This window comes from Eptesicus fuscus, chromosome 5 (assembly GCF_027574615.1).
Source record: "Eptesicus fuscus isolate TK198812 chromosome 5, DD_ASM_mEF_20220401, whole genome shotgun sequence".
Lineage (NCBI taxonomy): Eukaryota > Metazoa > Chordata > Mammalia > Chiroptera > Vespertilionidae > Eptesicus > Eptesicus fuscus.
This window is the reverse complement of record NC_072477.1, coordinates 90,080,920-90,103,046: the sequence shown is the minus strand read 5'-3', so window position 1 is coordinate 90,103,046 and position 22,127 is coordinate 90,080,920. Positions and strand designations below refer to the sequence as shown.

The window sequence follows — 22,127 nt, the reverse complement described above, 5'->3', positions numbered from 1 at the left end:
AAGTAGAATCCTTTCCAGTCATTCTCTCTCTCTCTCTCTCTCTCTCTCTCTCTCTCTCTCTCTCTCTCTCCCTCTCCCTCCCTCTCTCCTTCTCTCCCTCCCTCCTTCCCTCCCTCTCTCTTTTTATCTCTTCCCTATTTAGGTTTTTCAAAAGTCATTTTCACATTTTCCTCAAATTTTCAAACTAAGCATGCATCTATGAGAATCTAAATAATAGACACCGCACAGTCCATGGGGAAGAAAACAAACACAAACACATGGAAAGGCATTTTGTTTGCAGAAACAAACAGAAACGGAATGCACAACAAACAGGGGGACACAATGAAGAAGGGATCGTCATGGCTGGCGACAGCTGTGCTTTGTGGCATCGCCCTCACCCTCAACCTAAGTTATAAATTAGTTCTTAATAAAGGACTCTTTCTTAAGCCCTTGAAGTGGAGAGATCCCGAAGGGATAGCCGCACACGCACAGGGCCATCCTTCCACCTGCCTGAGGAGCTCTACCTGAGCGGGACCACAGAGCCTAGGGGAGAAGACACCAGGGAAAACGGAGGCTATCTGCTCTTCCCTTCTCTCAGAACAGCTCATTCTCAGAGGAAGTTCAAACTCAGCCAGAGGCCACGTTTCTCAGAACCTCAGAACTGAGAAACAAAACATACACATAGACGGTGTCTGAACAGCCAAAATCGATGTTGCAAAGGCCAAACACTAATGTTCATGGACCTGATTCATAGTAGGCCCCTCAGGCCCTCACTAAGAGCCATGACCAACCTGGTTATATGGTCCTCAGTTCACTGCTGGTCATGAGAGACCGATTACAGGTCGTAGGAAGAATGCAGGAAAGAGTGGGAAGAGGTGAGGGGAGCAGGGAAAGTGGCTTAGGGGCATGCAGGACAAAACCATACAGGGAAAGCAATCAGCAAAACACTGTGAGGCCATTAAAGTATGGACTGGCCTGCCCAAGCATTGCTAGGCCCGAGGAGGTCGCTGTGTAACAATAACACAGGAGGGTGACTCCCATTCAGAAGGTCCCTACCAACCTCAGGACTACAAAAATGCTATGTTGGGTTCCCAGTGTACTATCTAAGGAGGCAAGCAAGAATATGACAAATCTGGGAAGACTTGCCTGTTTTTAATGCTGGGATGCTACCTGTTTGTCTCCTATTAGAATGCAAACTCCTGGAAGAGGGTTGATGTCTTCATAAAGCAGAGTGTAAAACCTAAGTGCCTGTACAGAGCCACTCAAATGTTAGTTGGCTTGAGTTCTCTGTAAATTCCACTGTTTCGAAACACTTTCTGTTCTGTTATACTTAATGATAAGGTTTTACGTGTGAAGGGAGAGGATAAATCTCCAAATGTTTAAATCTAACCTTCATATTTATTTGATGATTAATTGAATGAGAGTGCACTGAGTTTTATTGGACACAACCTTCTAGCAATAGTTTGAAGGAGGAGGTTCAATCTTATGTATTCACTACCAGTTTCTTACTTGAGTCTCATTTTAAGTGAATGTCTTATGTTTAGTTTTTTTAAGATTTTAGGTAACCTAGATTAACCAAGATATCCAAATATCTGCATCTTAATTAGTAGAACAGAGAGAGTTTTGTTTTGTTTTTTTTAAGGTAATTGCATTCTAAAATGCAAGGTTACATTCAAATAAAAGCTGGTAGTTGGAATAAGATCAGCATTTTATAAAATTAAAAGACTTGAACTGTCTTGTAGTGCTTTGCTACCTGTCAAAGTACCCACCTGTAATTCTGCCAAAAATATTAGTCGTTTTTTATTAAACATTTGGTTAATTAGCAAAGCATAGTCTTCTGTACAAGTTCTGGAGACAAGTTAAGCCTGCTCCTGGGTGGGAATAATTCATACATCTCTTCAGTTGCCAGTGTTCTAAGTGACTGTTAATTATTTTTAGTATGTTATTTGATGATAATAAGGAAAACACACCCTTCCGCTGGGGCTCTTTTGAGCGTGGGTTCATGACATAATGGAATATTCATTATCAAAATATTTAGTGGAGAGAAAGAGAGAGGGAGGGAGGGAGAGGGAGAAGGAGAGAGAGAGAAACAGAGAAAATTATAAAGCTCATTAGTTGATATTGGTCTTGAGGATGTTCCCTAAGTCACACAGTAGGTATTTAAACATTTGGAAATAAATACACCCCATAGAATAGGTGCTAGATAAATACAGAAAGATATTTTTGGAAAGGTCCAGAATGTATCAACCCGGTATCTACAGTGAAAGGGCTGAAAGGAATCACATGATGTCTTTTGCTCTTCAAAGAAGAGGGCATCTAAATTCTTCTACAAAGATGTCCATCCCACCTCCCCATGAAGAGATCTCTCTCCATCCACAGTCTATACTCCTGCCAGTGACAGCTCAAAGTAAATGAACACAATTGGTGAATCTCTGAAACCTGGCTCCCTCCAGCATGATTCATTCAGGGCTGATTTCCTTAGAGTGCCAGAGATAAACCACAAAGGTTGTTGGCTGACGTGCAAGTGACATTATTCCCTTTTTGACAACTAAAAAAGCTGGGATATATTCCTAGGAGTGGGATTACTGGGTCAAATGGGAGTTCCATTTTCAGTTTTTTGAGGAAACTCCATACTGTTCTCCACAGTGGCTACACCAGTCTGCATTCCCACCAGCAGTGCACGAGGGTTCCTTTTTCTCCGCATCCTCGCCAACACTTGTCGTTTGTTGATTTGTTGATGATAGCCATTCTGACAGGTGTGAGATGGTACCGCATTGTTGTTTTGATTTGCATCTCTCGGATAATTAGTGACGTTGAGCATGTTTTCATGTGTCTCTTGGCCTTCCTTCTGTCTTCTTTTGAAAAGATTCTATTTAGGTCCGTTGCCCATTTTTTTATTGGATCATTTATCTTCCTTTTATTAAGTTGTATAAGCTGCCTGTAGATGTTGGAGATTAAACCTTTATCAGTGATACCATTTGCAAATATGTTCTCCCATGCAGTGGGCTTTCTTGTTGTTTTGTTGATGGTTTCTTTTGCTGTAAAAAAGCGTTTTATTTTGATGTAGTCCCATTTGTTTATTTTCTCTTTAGCTTCCATTGCCCTAGGAGCAGTATCGGTGAAGAAGTTCTTTTGGCATATGTCTGAGATTTTGCTGCCTGTGTATTCCTCTAGTATTTTTATGGTTTCCCGTCTTATGTTTAAGTCCTGTATCCATTTTGAGTTTATTTTTGTGTATGGCGTAAGTTGGTGATCTAGCTTCATTTTTTTTGCATGTATCTGTCCAATTTTCCCAACACCATTTATTGAAGAGACTGTCTTTATTCCATTGTATGTTCATGCCTCCTTTGTCAAATATTAATTGAGCATATCCTAAGAAACTGGGAACACCAATAAGAAAGGATATATGCACCCCTATGTTCATAGCAGCACAATTTACAATAGCTAAGATCTGGAAACAGCCTAGGTGCCCATCAGCAGATGACTGGATCAGAAAACTATGGTACATCTACACAATGGAATATCATGCTGCCATAAAAAAGAAGGAATTCTTATCATTTGCAGCAACCTGGATGGAATTGGAGAACATTATGCTGAGTGAAATAAGCCAGTCAATGAAAGAAAAATACCACATGATCTCACTCATTTATGGATAATAAAGAACATTATAAACTTGAACAAAAAGATAGATACAGAGACAGTAAAGCATCAAACAGTCTGTCAAATTACAGCAGGAAGGTTAGGGAGAGGTGGGGAAGATAAGAGATCAACCAAAGGACTTATATGCATGCATATAAACATAACCAATGGACACAAAACTCTGGGGGGTGAGGGTATATATGGGAGTGGAGGGGGGGGCAATGGTAAGATATGTACACATATAATACCTTAATTTAAAAAATTGGAAAAAAATAAATTAAAAAATAAAAAAGCTGGGGTTCATAGAACCAACTTTACTGGTCAGTGACTGAACTAGAGAGACAAATCTACAGTACAGCTGAGAGACTTCAGTAAACCGATTCCCTCTAGTCTGATGCCTTTCTAACTTCAATTTGATACTTTTCCTCTTTTTCTTTTTCAAGTGATTTTAGCCCTACAAATATAAGGAACTGTGAAACTAAGGGGAACCTGAGATGAGATCATCTGTGTAAAACTGCTCTCAAAGTTAAAAGTGATTTACAACTAAGCAAGATGGTTACCATTTCTTTGTCATTGGGGGTTCCGGCCACCTATGAAATGCTTTTGAAAACTGAGTCCACATTTAAAACTGATAACAACTCATCCAAATCTTGGTAACATATGAGGTCAATCATGGTATAACAATAAAATCGTTCCTTGAAATTTTCCTCAACTATGATAGACTTAAGCATGTCTTCTTCCTTATTAGCCAAGTTTATTTATCTTCACTTTCCAGATTTCTTTCAAGCATAAGCATTTATGCTTACAAATGCAAAGAAACGACCCACTTTTTAATTGTCCTTTCTTTGACATTATTGAAAAGTACCATTCCTTATTAGTGCTAACCCATAAAATCGGCACATTTGATCAGTGAAAACAACATGGAATGGTACGTTAGGTCTCCAGAGACTCTATGTTCTCTGACAGCTTCCTTACTGGGACCCTGGACTAGGGTTTCTAGTGCACAATTAATTCCTGTGAAGTGGCCGAGTTCCCAGGGCCAGTGAGAGGGTTCTGCTTTCTAATTCCCTGAAAATCTTTTATGGAGGCCAGAAATCAAGAACTTCAGTCCCGTCCTGAGCAATGGGCTGATGTTGAACGGGTAAGAATGATGTTGTGTGGTTCTCTGTCACCAGGCAGTAGGTGCTATTGGTGAATGCTAGCACCCAAGGAGGAAGGTGGGGAGGATCAGAGAGAGAAAGAATAGAGCTAACTTTTCTCTTTTGGGGGAGAATTTCAAGTCTTTAAAAACTAATTATTTTGGGAATGTGGGAAAACTTTGATACTTGTCATGACTATTATAATTTTAACATGTGATTGATGAAGTTGATGTAGCTTTCTCTGTTCTCATTGCCTAGATAATGGGTTTCATTTCTGATATGTGAGCCATCCTTCCCTCATTCCCACACACAAGTTGGTTTCATACTAATGAACCACTGTAATCGCCAGCTATTTCCCAGTGCACTTGGGAAAATGTAGGTGGCTACATCTGGATGTGAGGTTATTTGTTGACACTAAATGTAAATTTAATTGAATGTATATATAGTACATATGTGTACATTCAAAGAGTGGCAGCACTCTCATCTAATATTAAGTATAGGTTTATAATGTCACATGCATTTCACAAAACAAAATGTCTGAGAGTCATGCCAGTCAAGCTTTTGTTTAATTGAGACCAGTTTATGCTTGGAGCATTTCAATTATACAACTATGTCAATTAGCCTATTTTATTGCTTGTGGGTTAGTATTATTAGATTTAGGTTGTAATCTCTAATGATCATTTGTCTCTAACTTGTTAACTAGCATATTGCCATTAAAGTAGATTTTAAAATTATATGTCAGTACACTTAGTTATTATCCCATAAGTAATATACACAACTGGAAGAACTTGTGCCAGATGGTAGAATGAAGTTTCTTATCATGATTCATTTTACAATGTCAAATTTTATGCAGATTCAAATACTAGAAATACCATATGTCTTATAATTGTGTAAGATGCACAAAACTAGATCTATTTTATCACAATAATCAGGGCCAAATAGTAAATGTTTATTGTCACGAAATTGTGGTTGGAAAAATGATGCACCATTTATAGGTTCTTTAAATACTGTTAAGGTATAAATTGTGAAATGCACAGTGACAGAATAGCAGACTTTAAATCTCCTTGGCTTATGAAATGAGACTGCAATTAGATGTGTCTAGGATCACAGGAAATTACTTAAGGTATAATTAGTCTATCTGGGTTGATCTGATATTTCAGAGAGATAATATTTTTTGAGGCTTTGTTAAAAAACGTGTTCAAAATTACATGGTACAGATTTCCCTTGCTTCTGTGGCCTTGCCAAGATGTTGTTACTTTATCTGTAGTAATTATCTAGGCTGACAGAGCACTCCAGGTTACATAGTTCTTCAAATTATAAACTGTTTTATAATCATAGAGAGAAATTTATTAGTCTCCTTTACAATATCATAAACACTAAGTCAAAGCATAGCCCAACCCACCTAGCCCTGCCTACACCGAGTAAAGACACTCACACTTTAAACAGGCAAAGGACATCTATTTATTTATTATTTATTTCCAGGTATAGGTTTCTATTTCTTTTATAAAGAGATGCTTCTGGAAAGTTGACTGAGCAACAAGCAGGACAAGTCTTTTGCTTTTCCCTGAATTTTTAGAGTAATTTGATCAACAGCCAAACCTGTATGAGTACAGCTTAGAACTTCATTCAGCGCTCACTGCCCCACTGCCCGGGCACAGCCAAACTCAAGATGCTTGTAGATTTGTTAGCATTGTTTTGTGGTGTTCATTTATGCCAGGCCCAGACTGTGACCCCAGCAAGTGAAGGCAATGCTTAAATCGCAGGCAAACCAAGTTCCTAGGATCTCTATTTAATATTTGTATTCTGCTTTACTTTATAATTGTTTACTAACACCTCCCTGCCCCTCACATGTTTGTTCCCTTCTAGGGGGCAAGATCCGTGGCTTATTCACCTCTGGGTGCCAAGAACTCTTAGCCTCACCCGCCTGCAGAGGGGCTCTCAGGAAGTGTGGAGGCAGAGATCTGTGTCTGGCACTGCAAACCACACCCTTCCAACGTGATGAAAGGACTCGTACTCGCCGTTGCTATGGCAATGTTAGGGCTTAGTATCAATCTGAAATAAAACAAATGCCAGCTAACTATTTTTTTTTTCTAATTACCATTCACAATCACCGGGTACTTAAAACTGGGACAATAAAACAATGGACGTAGAGAAAACTTCGAAGGAAATCTTCCTTTCTAGCACTCACTGAAAAAAACTGACAGAATCATCTCTAAAGTCAGCGCCCCACCTCCCCACCATCCGAGTGGTCTTTCTGCAGGGCTGGCCGATGCAGAGGCCCAGCCCCTGCCGGGCAGCGGGCAGCCTTTCGTGGGAACGGGGTTTTCTTCCTTCAGGGAAGCCTCACTGGTTACCCTTCAGAGTTCAGGAAACAAACAAACATGGTGGGAATTTTTCTAAAGATGTGCTTTCCAGGGCCTTTCCCCAAAGTTTGTCAGCGAGGGGTGTGCACCTAAGTTTCCCAATCTCGGACATGTATTTGCACGCTCAGTCTGACTTAGGCCATGCTCAATCAACCAGCAAGAAGACAAACATACCCCTTAGGAGTAGCATCTTATTTGGCAAGATAGGCTAATTACAGTGAATTAAAATCTTTATTTAATCTTCCTACAGTTATCCTTTTAATGTGTTCTGTAATTGCAAACCTTTAGTCTGTTAATCTCTGACTCATTAGTGGGTTTCTTAAGTGTTTATTAAGGAGCACGTGTAACATTCTGGTAATTACTAATAATCTTTGTTCATACACATTTACAAAGATCTCTGCAGGGAGTTTCATTAGGTTCATCATCGCTTATTGTCAGGGTACAGTTTTTATGAGCATTCTCCACCCCTATAAAATATGGACCTTTGGACTTTACAAAGCAAAATGAAATGTCTCTTCTCTCTAATGGCTAAGAAACTCAAATATCAAGTCTGTGTGTCCCTGTCCCTTCAAAATCTAAATGTCCTCTAATGTCTGCTAGGAGAAAGGCAATGAGAGATTACCTTACAGCCTCACAGTGTTTACTATTTATTGGTGGCCACGTTGGAATTATAGCCGGTGACTCCTAGTCTGTGTTTCAGGTCCCCAAAGTGCCTCACCTCCTTTGACACGAAGGTGTTATTTTTATGAAGCCCAGTGCATTATGGTAACATAAAATTCCACTCAGGTAAAAAAATGCCTTTAGGACCTTGGGTGGTGAAGGTCCCCTCTATCCCCATCCTAAACAGAACCAAATCTTCCTACCTTGTGTTTGTTAGCTGAAATTCCTTCAACGGGATGAGTTCCGAGAAACAGTATGTCAAATTAAAAGCCACAGAAGGATAAATGATTGTAGGGAATGCTTTTCTGAGTGTAGGGTTTAATAGGGGAAGGTAGGACAGAGCACAAAAATACTATTGAACTGGACAATGATTTGGGAATGACCTAGAAATAAACTTCACCTATCTCATTGCTTTGCTCGTGATCAGTGGCAGTGTCAACGGGATGGTTTAGATCAGCCCCACCCCCCAAATCTCCATCAGTTCCCTACCCTAAAGCTCCACAGTTAATCTTATGAACTAAGTAAAAAGCAGAGTGCATACCATGCAAAAATAGCTTCAGGACAAATCTCATCACCTACCCTAATCTGATTTTTTTGCAACTCAATTGCTGTCCTTCATACAAATCTATAAATTACATGTACATGTATATATACATATGTGTGTATGTGTGTGTGTGTGTGTGTCCTAAAGCCTTTACTCCAAGAATGGACTTCATCTGACATCATCAGTATTTTTTAAGAAGATGATAGATTAAAAAATTAATTTTCAAACAACCTCATCCTATGGCTGTTAAGGCAGCAAAGCCATTTTACTTCTTATCATATCTTCTTTACTTCTTAAGAGCCATATCTTAAGAAGTACTCTACCATGCTGGCCTAAAGCGGCACTTCTAACTGTGCGGAGAATCAACAACAGACTAGTTTAGAGTTTGGTGTCACTGACTAAGCACGCAGTTAAGTCAGTGGGAAATGCTGTAGCTATGATTCTTTACCAGCTTAGAGAAAATTCTTTTAGCAAGTGAGATCATTCTTTGGTTTTTAAAATATGCTTTTGTGAATGTTGAGCAGCCTTTCCTTGACCTGATAGGGCAGCTCCCTCCCATTTGTAGGGTGTGCAGTACTGTGTGCCCTGGCATGGCAGCCGGTGGGATTGCTGGCTCTTGGGCAGTGGGACCAGGCTTTGAACCACACTCCGTTCTCTTGTGTTTTATTCTGACCGATGCTAGGCACTGAACATTTCTTAAGTTTTACACTTCATTGTCCAATTTGCCAGTTTGGCAGCAATTTTTCCTTCTAATAAAAGAAGTTAGTCATATGGAGGTTCCTGATATGTCTAAACTGCTTTTATTAGGACCACGGAAAGGTCCAACCTTTTCTTCTAACTACAATCAAGTGTGGTGTGGCTTTGCCTTTGTAATTTTACAAACAGTTGGATTACGTAACTGGAAATTTGTCTCCTCAAGCATAGAGAGAATTTGTTAGCACAGAATGCAGCTTGGAAAATGCTGATGTAAAACTTCAGTCTAAAAGAGAGACCTTTTACGTTGCTGAAATGTAGTGGAGAGGAAGAAGAAAATTGCTGTTTTACGTGATTGACCAAAATGCACTGTAATTATATCAACTTGAAACAGATTCCTTAGAAGAACTGATAACTCTGTGATCACAATAAGTCATGTGCAGTGGAACTAAATACTGCATGTACTTTCTCTAAAGAGTGTAGACACCCAATATGTGAAAGGTGCAATAGAAGAGACAGCTATTCTTGCCTTAGCCTGTTTAATGTGACCTCCAGGTGCTTTAGCAGTAAAGAGTGGTGCGTAGACCTTACCGAGGAATTAGTATTTACCATGCCTGCTCATCCTCTTGCATTGCTCGACAAGGCTGTTGTGGACTCTCCTCATGTGATGTTGCTTTGATGTTGCCACTCCTGTTTGTAATTAGCATAGCATCACTCATCAGACAGTCAGCTTCTAAATGGAACACACCTCAAGGATTCCACTGACTTTCTTTGCTGCCTGCTCTAAAGTTTAATCACAGATATTTAGCCCAAAGATAACCCTCCTGTTTTCCCTCTTTAGTCCAGTGTCTCTATGTCATATTGTTTTCTGTCAGCCACAGTCCATCCATAGATCATCTCCAATAAGAGTGATACTAGTGTTAATTCAGCATCAATAAAACACATTGGCTGACATCTGATATTCCGAAACACTGTTCCTAAACATTATTCCTTGCATATAGTAATCATCTATTTGCACCTAACTCCTTCACCTTAACTATAAGTTTAGAGACATGGAAGCATGGAACAGACTGATGAAACTCAGAGGGGAGGTGGATATGGGGGCAGAAAGAGATTAACCAAAGAACTTACATACTAATACTAGAGGCCTGGTGCATGAAATTCATGCACAGGTAGGGTCCCTAGGCCTGGCCGATGATCAGGGCTGATCTGTGGGGTGACCAGCAGGGCAATTGGGGGCCTCCACTGACACCTGCCTTGGCTTGCCTGGCTCCACCCACTTGCCATCCCCACCTCCTGCTGCCACTGCCAATGGCCTCCCTCTGTGGGGAGACCTTCAGGGTAATCGGAGGGGCCCCCACTGGCACCCGCCTTGGCTGGTCTGGGGCCTGCTGGCTGGAGGCAGCTCCTGCATTGAGCATCTGCCCCTTGGTGATCAGTGTGTGTCATAGCGACCGGTCGTTCCACCAGTCGTTCCGCTGTTCGGTCAATTTGCATATTAGGCTTTTATTATATGGGATGCACTAGAGGCCCAGTGCATGAATTCATGCACAGGTGGGATCTGGCCAACCCACCCCCGATCGGGGGTGGAGGTGGGGCTGGCTGGGGGGAGGGACTGCGAGCAGTTGGCCAGCTGGCCTGCCCCTTGGTTGAACTCCTGTCAAAGGGACAATTTGCAGATTAGCCTTTTATTATATAGGATAACCCATATTCATTAAAAAGGATAACCCTTTTATTATATAGGATAACACAGACAATAGTGCAGTGAAGGCCTGGGGGTGGAGTATGGGAGCAGAGCGGAGGGAGTCAGCGGGGGGAGGGGAGAAGGAGAGGGGCATCTGTAGTATTTTCAACAATAAAGATAAATTTTTAAAAATAATAATAATAAAGGGCAGGATTATGTCTTACTTCTTCGTAATGCCTCAAATAATGGAGTGCCTAATACATAGTAAATGTTCAAGAACTCTTATCAACTTAATAAATAGTGGATTAGAAATACCATCTGTCGGATTCTGAAAAAAGAAAGAAATTGCAACAGGTGAGTGAAGTGCCTAGACTTCCAATGGCCAGGTTAGACAACTAGTTTATTATGAAATAACTGTAGTACTCTGTGTTTGTCTTTGCTTAAGCTGACAGAAGGCCTGCCTTACCCAAGCATGTGACATCCTAGACCAAGCTGATGCCTCTCCCTGGGCAGGACACTTTCCAGGCAACGGCTCTGCCCGCTGCTGACTCTCACAGTCCCTTCTGGGCCCAGAGGCACACAACTGTGAAGTGGCCCTGCAGAGTTAGCTGAAGTGCTCAGCTAGGAAGCAGGAAAAAGTCAAATGACCTGTATCGGACTTTGACTTTTATCTCCTACATACCCTCCTCTACCCCTCTCAGGTCTCCACCCACCCTGAGCAACTGAGTGCCACCAGCAGAGTGCTGTAGCACCTTCCCTGAAGGAAGCTAGCGGTTGCCAGTTGCTGTGCTGGGGTCTTTTCCCTCATTTCTCTTGAAAGTTCTTTTCCTCGCTGGCCTATGTTCCTCCCCTTCCCCCACCTGAAATGCTTTCTCCTAGCTTGCTCTTTCACCTCTCTGAATCCTACAGGGCCAGCTCAAATCCTTTCTCCTTCTTGAAATCCTTTCTGGTCCTTCTCAGGAAGTGGTAATTGCTCCCTCTGATGAACACCTGGGCACATGGTACTGATGCTACTTGACTACTGCTAATTATTTTTTCTCCTTTGTTTGTTTGTTTACTGTGCTTCTTAAAAAATAATGTCCTGAGTTTTTGTAAAATCTGTAGCATTTTATTTCATATGGCAAAATTTTTTTAAATACTTGGTCATTTGAAAGAGAAGCATCTAGAAAAGAATTTGACAGAGGTAAACAAACAATAAAATTATTATAAGTGAGAAAAATCTATGAGCATGTGATGCTTTTATAATATACAAAATATTTTCAAGTTATTTGATCCTCAGTAGGGGGTGTGCAGGAAGCAGCCGATCAATATTTCTCATCATTGATGTTTCTATCTCTCTCTACTTCTTCCTCCCTCTCTGAAATCAATAAAAATATATTAAACAAACAAAGAACAATTAGAGAAGAGTCTTGGACTTCCCAACTAGACATAAGAAAATGTTTCACACTCAGCAATGATATAGGTTACAAATATGCAAATCAGAAATGGAGATTCTGTTCTATCATCTACATGCAGTAGTTCAGAAATACCAAACATGGTCCGTCTATTTGATCACCAGATCATGTTCTTGATTCTAGACAGAACTGCTTACTGAGTCTTCTTGGCCAGTGGTTATACACACACCAGATGCACATCTGGACCCAGGCTAGTTTAAATGACTTAGCTGTCCTGATCCACTATCTTCTGATAAGCTTCATGCAATTTAAATTGCATAGATATAGTTCTTGCCTAGAAACAAACCTTTTAAAATTATCATGCCTGTAGACTTATAAATTTGACAAGCAAAACCATTATGAACATGAGTATCTATGACATTTTAAACTTCAACAATGGTAGGTCTAGTACTGTGGAATATTACTTGCCAGGTTGAGGAGGATCAAAAGGGGTCAAGTTGAATATATTATTTTTAAAAAGGGACAATTATTTTAAAAGAAAAAGGGTTACCCAACAAGTTCATCCCTTTTATTACATTTCTGTTGCCACCATTCATATTCTGACATTCTTATCTTCACCTAGACTATTGTGTTGCTTTCATGTTCTGCCCTCCATGCTCTCCTTCTAATCCACCCAGTGAGGCAATAACTATTTTTATGGGTTTGTATGTGCCAAGCATTCTGCTGAAGACTTAATTCCCTCATTTCAGAATGGCTAGTCTCCTAAACAATCACATTCAACAACTCTGTATTTTATAAAATCCTTTCCAATCTTATCATATATTTGTTTTGTTCATATGCTCAACCTCTTCAATCACAGTAATTATTCACTCTTTTTTGTGATGTATGCATCAGTTTTCAACATAATTCCCTGGGGTCTAGAAATACAAAATAAATCACTCTTAGAGGAGTAGAAGTTGTATTCCTATCATAAACGCAACGATCTGAGAAAAACATCTCAAGTTAGAGAATATGAGAGGTGCTTTTGCAAAAATTTTTAAATGCTTGCTAAAATTATGGAGGAAAGTATAGAAGGGATAAGGGCCTTAATTCAGAATTAGGACAAGGAAGTTAAACACAAGGAGTAGGCAGACTAAAGAAACCTGAAAACAGAACAACAGGGGTGTTGGGAAATGAAAACACTTGTCATAAATCTCTTCTTTAGAAACAAACCCCAGGGTAAAATACAAAATTACTCTCATACTGAAAACTTCCATATTTTGAAGGTTAGAGTTCCAAGATGCATGATCACACCCAAAGAGAAGGAGAAAATAGAATTTAGCATTCCAAAATGGGACACTTTTTTTAGCACCAATTGTATGCAGAACATTGTACTTCTGTAAAGATCCAGGTAGCCTGAACTACCCACAATGACCAATTGCTCCATCATGAAGGAGTGAGCGTAAACTGTATCACACTGCAGTGCCAACTCTCACTCTAAGTGCAGGCCCCTATCTGCCAGAATGAATTCCAAATTCACATTCAGGATCCAAGTTAGGCCACATTAGCTGCTCTGTTTTGTTAACCTTTGTCTTAAATTACTATCAAGGGGCACTAATTAAGATAAGAAATAGAGCTACTTCTTTGTTTCATATGCATCTTCAGATTTCTGAATTATACATTAAAGCAATCGATGACATCTGTGTATGTTTTTCACAAAAGAAAAAAGCATACATGCCTCAGGGTGCATCTGTCTGGCTAAGCAACAGATGGGAAAAAAACTCTTTCTACAGTTTCTATTAAAGTACAGAGAAATATAATAATTTAAAGGTTACAAAAATAAGGTAAAGGGTATATAAAAATAAATCAATAAAATCTATAGCAAAAAAAGGAATATTTTTGGATTAATCTGAACAGGCTGAGTTTCCTAAGACTGAAAAATGAGAAAAACCATTTGGCAAAATCTTTAACTTGGATTTTTGTGTGTGTGTGTTTAATTTTGTTTTTAGGTTCCAGATTCAGAGATGTTCAACTGATCCAAACAGTTACAAAAGCTTAGGAGACAGCTTTCGAACAATTTTCCGAACAGAAGGGTATGTATGGTTCTTCATATATAGACTCTATGTTGACATACATATAGGCAATTAAATATATTACTACATAACATATTTTCTCTTCTTGAATGGGATATTTTCCTAGCCTTATTAGGGGAAAATGTGTAAAGGAGTGCCTTCCTACTTTTTGATGTTGTTCTTGATAATATGATTAAAAATTAAATATGTGTACAATAGAAATTACCATAAAAAGGATATGTATGCAATAGAAACTATCATAAAAATATCAGTTTGATGCTTGATGACTAGAGGACAATTTCTAATTTGTGCCATGAGGCTTTTTAGAGTTCTCAATAACTTGGCCTGTGTAAACATAACAGTTCCTTATTTTGATTCTTAAATATATTGCTCAAACATGGTCCTTGTTTGTATTGTGGTTTACAAATATTCAATTAAACTGATCTACATCAGAAATAGATGTGTCAAATTCATTAGCCTGTTAGGTGAACAAATAATACAATATTTTGGTTATATAAGCTAAAATTGTCTTTGATGTATAAATTCAGTTAAAGACCTTATCCAGCATAATCTTCCAAAGGATAAGAGATTGCATTTCTTGAAGTTGTTTTCATAAGAGAATTGGTTGAAAATAATTATAGAAAAATGGTAACAGTAACATTAATAACTAGTATATTTAGCCTCACCATGTACTAGCAATTCTCCTTTTAACTCTGAGAGGTAAGTCCTATTAGAATCCATGAAGAAACCAAGACTCAGAGGAGTTAATAATTTTCACATATCTGGTTAGCAGTGGAGCTGGGACTCAAATCTAGGTCTACTTGAGCCCAACACCCATGCTGCTAACTGCTGTAGTTCACTATATCTCTTGGCAGATTGTACTATGGATACTGTTCTGCTAATTGTTTATGTCAGTTAAATATATATCAAGAACATCTTTCCATGCCAGTATATTCTTTTCAACAACAGCATAGTAATTTATTTATCTACCGGCTGCAATTTATTAAATTAATCCTTTTTGTGGACCATTAGGTTGTTTTCAGATTTTCACTCTTATGAACAACAGTGCAATAAATATTCTTGTGTACCTATGTATATATTTCTATATAACAAAGATATGGATGTTACCAAATTACCTTGCAAAAAGGACATAATGATTGGATACCGTTAGTGTTTGAATTCTCATTTTTCATACCCTGTCAAACCCTGGGCATTATAACCATTATTTGGGATATCTGTCCCTCACATGCATCTCTTGCTTGTCATCTAATAGGTGAAAAGTAAAACTATAGTATTTCTTTGATGTAATGGGAATTGAGCATCCTTTTGTATCATAAAGTATCATTTCTTTCATGAATTGCTTATCTGTGTCCTTTGCCCATTTCTGTTAGGTGATGTTTTATTGATTAGTAGTAACTCAGTATATTATTATAGGTGCTAATCTTTTGACCATTACATACAATGCAAATATTTTTCCTAACTTGTCATTTTTCTTACAACTATAGTGTCTTACACCTTTCAAACGTTTGTAATTTTTGAGGATTGTGATTATATCTGTCTGTTTTGCTTTGTAAAATTTGCTTTGTGATCTTGATGTCAAATTTAAAAAGAAGGTCATCCCCTAATCCCAAGATTATAAACATTTTCTTCTGGTACTTTACATTTAAATCTTTCATCCATTTAAGAATATTTTTTCATGTCCAGTGTGGTAGATAGGAATTAAATTTTACTTTCACGTAGTTAGTCAATTGTCCCAACACCACTTGTTGAAAAATCCATCCTTTACTCACTATTAAACTTTCACATATGTCATCTAATTTTCCTAGTCTGTTTCTCCTCTTCCTGTTCTGTCTTATTAATTTATCTATCTCTATGCAGTATCATACTGTTTTCATTTTTTTATCTAGAGTACTTGGGGATATGTGAAAATATGCCCTCTTCATCATGCTGTGCTGAGCCCTTCTCATGTGGCATCCCTTCTTCTCCAGGCTCATTTCTCACTCACACATCTGCTCCGGTGACAGCAAGCGTTTCAGCCCCCTGCTCTCTCACACTCTCAGGGCTTTGCATGCCATTTCCTAGTCCTGAAGGACCAGCCCCCGAATCCACACAAGAAACTGCCACTCCTCGTTCCAGGCTATCCTCAGTTTCACTCTCTCGGACGGTCTTTCCTCTACCACATGCTTTCTCTATGAGTCTTTATTTACATATGCTATATAAAACATAGTATGCATTGCCCTGATTTATTGTGTTCATTTTCTGGTTCCCCTCTCCCACCTCAAGAATGTATTTCCCTAAAGGCCGTGTCTCATTTAGCTCTGTATCCCTGAGGCCTGTATTTGGCACTGAGTAGAGATAGCAATTGCGCAATGAACAAATGAATGAATCACACCAACATCATAATGATTCAAAATGAAACAGAGATGATAATTCTTGCTATAGACCACCCCTCTTAAGTTATGATAATAATCTTGATGTCTGATTAAATATTTTGAGGTCACCTAGTGACATAGGATTGGCAAGTTCTTGCTGTTACACTGGTGATGTGATACCTAAGGGTCATACATTGATAGTGAACCTGTTTTATAGCAATTAGTATCAAAATTATGCTCATTTTACCCAAGATTTATGTAAAGAAGTCATAGTGTATTATGTAATCAATAAACGTGTCTCTTTCCAGTAAAACAGTAGTGTCAGCATTGCCAAGTTCTGTAAACTGTAACAGATATCTCTGAATTAGATGTGGGAGTTCCTTAGCCAGGCTCTTTATTTCATGTGTGTTTTAGGAAGAATTTGATGTTTCTGCTTTGATATCAAATAATATAACAAACATGCAGTATGTGTGGTCCTTACATAGTAAAATTGGCCTTTTACTAGACTGTATGTATAATTGCTTCTACAGAAAATTGGCATTCTGTCTGTACTGCCGTTAGATATGGACATGATGTTAGCCAAAAGCCAGAACTCTCCTCTCTTAGAGATGGAAATGTTTGTAAGAGAAAAAGCTGCCTGTTATGTTTGATACAGAGTAAGAGCATTTCATTGCCTAAGGTTAAAAAGAAAAGAAAGCCTTTAAACACATACCGTGTTGATTTTTGATTTTTTTTTTTTTTTTTGCTAGCAAAAGCAGTTCCTTTTTATTTTCTTACTTGACTTTTAGAGTACACTGAGCTTTCAAAAGATGTTCTTGTCACTCAGGTACATGGACACCAGTTTGGTCTGTGGTCCTCAAGGAGGAAGCACTAGTCTATTTGACTATTAGCATATTTAGGAGAACTCCTGTCTCCTTGAGTATTCCTATCTCCCTCAAATTCAAGGTTCTGAAAGCTAGTCCTTTTATGTCATTAGAAAACATTAAACTCTGTTAAGACACTTAGAACCTGCACATATATCCCATCTCCCTTCTGTAAGAAAGTGAAGTAGTGGTTCTGATGCAATTCTGCACCTCTCTCCCCAGATTTCACATTTCCTAGAGACAATAGCTCAGTCACCAGGGTCCAAAACCTTTTATTGTTTCTGATATTCTTTTTCTTCATAAAATCATAGATACATAGTACTTTTATTAAAGACACAGTTTGTTCAACCCAGCTTTATAGAGGTGAAATTAATTTAAGTAAAAAATAAATACCTTCCAAATTCTGAGTGTTTCCGTCGTAATATGAAATCACCTTGTTTAGTTAGATTTTACCAAAGAGGCCATCACTGTTTTATCTAAAAAAGAAGAGAGCACTCAGAGGAAAGGAATTTATCACTATTGAGAGTACCTCTTCGTCACCATGATCCTTCATCTTTCTCTGGTTTAGCAAAAATAAGTAACTAGTCCATCTACTGTAATTGTGAGCCCAGAGAAACACAAGATTTAGCTTAGTTGATAAGGTGCCTTTAAAACCAATAAGGTTTGTTTTGTACTCTCCTAGCCAAAAGTAGCTGGTGTCTCTATTTACTCTAAGTTCATGCATCATGCCTCACTTCCAGTTGTTCCAGAGTCTCTCAGGGATGTTTTTCTAGTCTCTTTCATACTTGTCCTTCTTCTAAAGCAAGTGATTGAGATGTTCCCAGATGGGTGAGGGGATTATAAATATGCTGAAAAACAAACAAACAAACAAACAAACAAACAAAAACACACCTGGAACTGCCTACCTCCTTACTCTCCCTCCCCAGAAAGTGCCTAGTGGCCATTCCACCTGAAATAAAGAGAAAAAAAATGTGTTAAACAGAACTTAAGATATTCTGGTGACATAAGTCAAGACAAAAAAATGAATGCTTATTTTCTTCAATGTACAGGCACTATGCTAGGGACTTTTTTATTCATGACTAGAGGCCCGGTGCACGAAATATGTACACTCGGCGGGGAGGGTGTCCCTTAGCCCAGCCTGTGCTCTCTTACAATCTGGGAGCCCTTGGGGGATGTCTGACTGACAGCTTAGGCCTGCTCAGTCAATTTGCTTATTAACCTTTTATTATATAGGATTCTCAACACCGCAGTGTTCTCAACTCAACACAGCATAATTATGTCTGTCTTTTGTATGAAGTAACTGAAGATCTGAGAAATAAATAACTTGCCCGAAGTCACCCAGGTGTTACTGGCATGCCATGGTCTTTTCCTTATATTCTATCACCTTTCACTAAACACCAAATTTTGTTGGTATTTATTGAATGTAAAGAAGATAGTGTGGAAGTAGTGGCTATAAAACCCCAATTTTTAAATACCTTTGGTATATACCCTCCCTCAAATCACATAGCAATTTAGAGTAGCTTTAATCTCCTTCTTCAAGTGAAGTCTGCAAGCTCTGAGAGACCAGTATATGTTCAGTCAACCAAATCTTGTTGATTCTGAAGCAGCACCACAAATCTCTAACAACTCAAGACTTAATCCAATCGTTGCCCATCCCTTGCAGATAGCTCCATCTCTCTGAAACATGCATGGTTTTCCATCAGTCTATTCTCATCCTGCATGCTCCTTAGTTTTCTTATGAGAAAAATTCTCAGGCATTGGTTTGCCGAAGGCAAATAACTAGGAAACAACTAGGTTAGATTAAACTTAGTTTCAAATGAGAAACATGTTGATTGCTGGTGCCTTCAGAAATACGGTATTCTTCAGAAAGTAGAAAATATGTGGTTGCATTTGGGGGGCATTTGAACTGTGTTTTGTTTCATGATTTGTTTTCTGTAACCACTGATGCTGCCCCAAGTATCATCTTACAATCAGACCACTTGGTGATTATAATATTTTCTAGTTAAATGACATTTAAGGCCTTGTTTTATGAGCTCCAGCATAATTGGCTAATTTGGTAAACTCCAGATGTGTGAGATAATGTGCCACTCATTCCAGTGCCTTTCAGACAGCATAAATGGCACAGCCCCAGGAGGTATAATCACTCCCTCTTGTTTTCATTAAGAAAGGGAATGAGTGGCTTTTGACACAGACAAAGGAAGTGGAGTGTCTACAATTCAAAATCAACAACAACCTGGTAAGATTTGAACATTCTTTTTACAGGTGAAATCACCCCAAGATCGTTGGCTTAATTTGGTGTCTTAGTGGCTCTACTTTTTAAAAAGTGACATATGTAATCTAACGTGGCCAGGTGACTTTGAAAACCACCCTGAGAATAGAAAAGACCTCTGAAAATAGAGAAACCTACCCCTATAAAAACTCGCCTTAGTAAAGCAGTCTTTGGAAACTGTCCCTCACTGTCGCATGGAAGTGAAGAGAACCATGGTTGTGAAGAGACAGGGGAGGAACTAACCCTAACCCGCAGCCAGGAATATTGGTTATTTGAGTAATCAGCGGCTTCACCACCTAAACCAAGTTCCAACTTCACAAGGCCCAGTAGGTGCTGTTGCTTTTTCTTTCTTCCCCTTCATCACCCAACAGAAACCAACTCATCTACCCAGCATTGCCAAATAGGAGAAAGCGAGTGGTTCTTGGCATTACTGTCCCTCAGATCCTGGGGCTGGTCCTTCTTCTCTGCCCACAGATCCAGTGCCGTTCACATACAGCCGAGTCATGGGTCACTGTGGACTCACTGCCCCTTAACCAATACATTTGCACTCCGATGAATAATTACAGAATGTACTCCAGGCCCCTCAACGGATAATTTGCAGTGCAGATCAAGTGTGTGTGGATCATCGGGTATTGACGGGGTTTGCCCAAGGGAATTCATTGTTTGGCAGGCTCCAGATGTGCACTATGACTTCTGTGATGAGGTTCCTGGTGCCTTGAGTGCCTTATCTCCCTTCCTTTTTGTTTTACCAAAGAGGCCCTTCCTGGGACCCATTGGACCTCCCTTGAGTGCTCCTTTGTTTTGTTTTGTTTCCAGCTTTATTGATATACTAGCTTTCCCGTTGCAGGAAAAAATCCTGCAATAGGATTTCCTGCTGCACTCTACCCCGCCTCCGTTCCTCCCTTGTTCGCCCGCCTCACCTTCTCCTCCAGCCCACCCGCGTTTCCCTTCGCCCCCGGCCCCGCCTCCGCTCCGCCCGCCCTGCCTTCTCCTCCAGCCCGTCTGCGTTTCCCTTCACCCCCGGCCCGCCTTCACCCCGCCCTTGTCACCCGCCCTGCCTTCTCCTTCAGCCCGCCCACGTTTCCTTTCACCCCCGGCCCCGCCTCCACCCCGCCCTTCTCCTCCCCCTGGCCCCGCCTCCGCCCAGCCCTTCTCCTCCCCCTGGCCCCGCCTCCGCCCCGCCCTTCTCCTCCCCCCAGCCCCGCCTCCGCCCCGCCCTTCTCCTCCCCCCGGCCCCGCCTCCACCCCGCCCTTCCCCCAAGCTTTACTCCCTTCTGCAGCTGTTGGCTTCTTTGGACGCGGTCTTGATATGCAAATTAGCCACCATCTTTGTTGGGGCAATTTGCATACTCATCCTGATTGGTTGGTGGGCGTGGCTTGGCTGGTGGGCGTGGCTTAGGTGTAGCGAAGGTGCGGTCAATTTGCATATTTGTCTATTCTTAGATTAGATAATTGACATGTAACACTGTGTGAGTTTAAGGTGTACAATGTGCTGGTTTGATACACACATATATATTGAGAAATGATTACCACAATGGGGTTGGTTAACACCTCCATCACCTCACATAATTACTATATTTTTGTGTGTGGTGAGAACATTTAAGATCTACTCTCTTGGCAACTTTCAAGTATACCATAAAGTATTGGTAACTATAGTCACCATGCTATTCTTTACATCTCTGCTCCTTTGTTATGTGAGTAGGAGGAGGAGAGTGGGAAGTTCCAGCTGCTCTTGCTGCCACATTACAGAGTTCAGCCCTGCTTGCCTGAGCTTCTGAATGATGGCAAAAGTGTCCTCTTTAGCTAGGGGAAAAAAATGAAACCAGAAAAAAAATAACACAGAATGTGAGAGTTTGGAGAATAAACTGTAGCAAATCTGTCTGGCAGGTCTTATAAGTGAGGGACCCTAGTCCAGAATATGTATGGCATCAAGTAGACCAAAGACATTACTTCTTCTAAGTCTTCTTCTGTTTTGGAAAGAGAGAAAATAGGTGACCTAAATTCAATCATGGGCCTACTATTATTTTTCTTGAATAATCTGTGTTCCTTTTAAAAATGGTCCTAATATATAAAAACCCAGGGTCCGTAACATCCAAAATGACCAAAGGCTCGACCAACCAGCAGTCACTGACTGGTGCTGCTGCGGGCACCGTGACCCAGCACTGACTGCTGAGGGGGCTGCAGATCAGGCCCGAAGAGAGGCCTGGAGGGAGAAGCAGGGTCTGATCCATAGCCTCCGTGGCAGCTGTTGATCAGCCATTGCCTCTCTCTTTCTCTCAGGGCCTGGCCAGCAGCCGCACCTCTCTTTCTCTCCGGCCTCTGCTGGGACTGCTTATCAGCCCCGTCTCTCTGATCAGGCCCGTTGATAGGCCTGGAGACACTGACTGGCATAGAAACTGACCAATCAGAACCAAATCTGGGTGAACTGCGAAGGCAGAACCTAAGGTGGGGCCTGAGGAGGGGTTTTAATGGCAACA

The 22,127-nt window shown here is 40.1% G+C and overlaps 1 protein-coding gene across 1 annotated transcript in view; it reads left to right on the top strand.

The window, feature by feature from the left end:
- SLC25A21 (solute carrier family 25 member 21) overlaps nt 1-22,127 on the top strand; it is a 208,064-nt gene that overhangs the window by 56,612 nt on the left and 129,325 nt on the right. Inside the window, exon 3 of the mRNA XM_054715652.1 lies at nt 14,084-14,167. Coding sequence (XP_054571627.1) covers nt 14,084-14,167 — 84 coding nt within the window. The remainder of the gene's footprint in view (nt 1-14,083; nt 14,168-22,127) is intronic.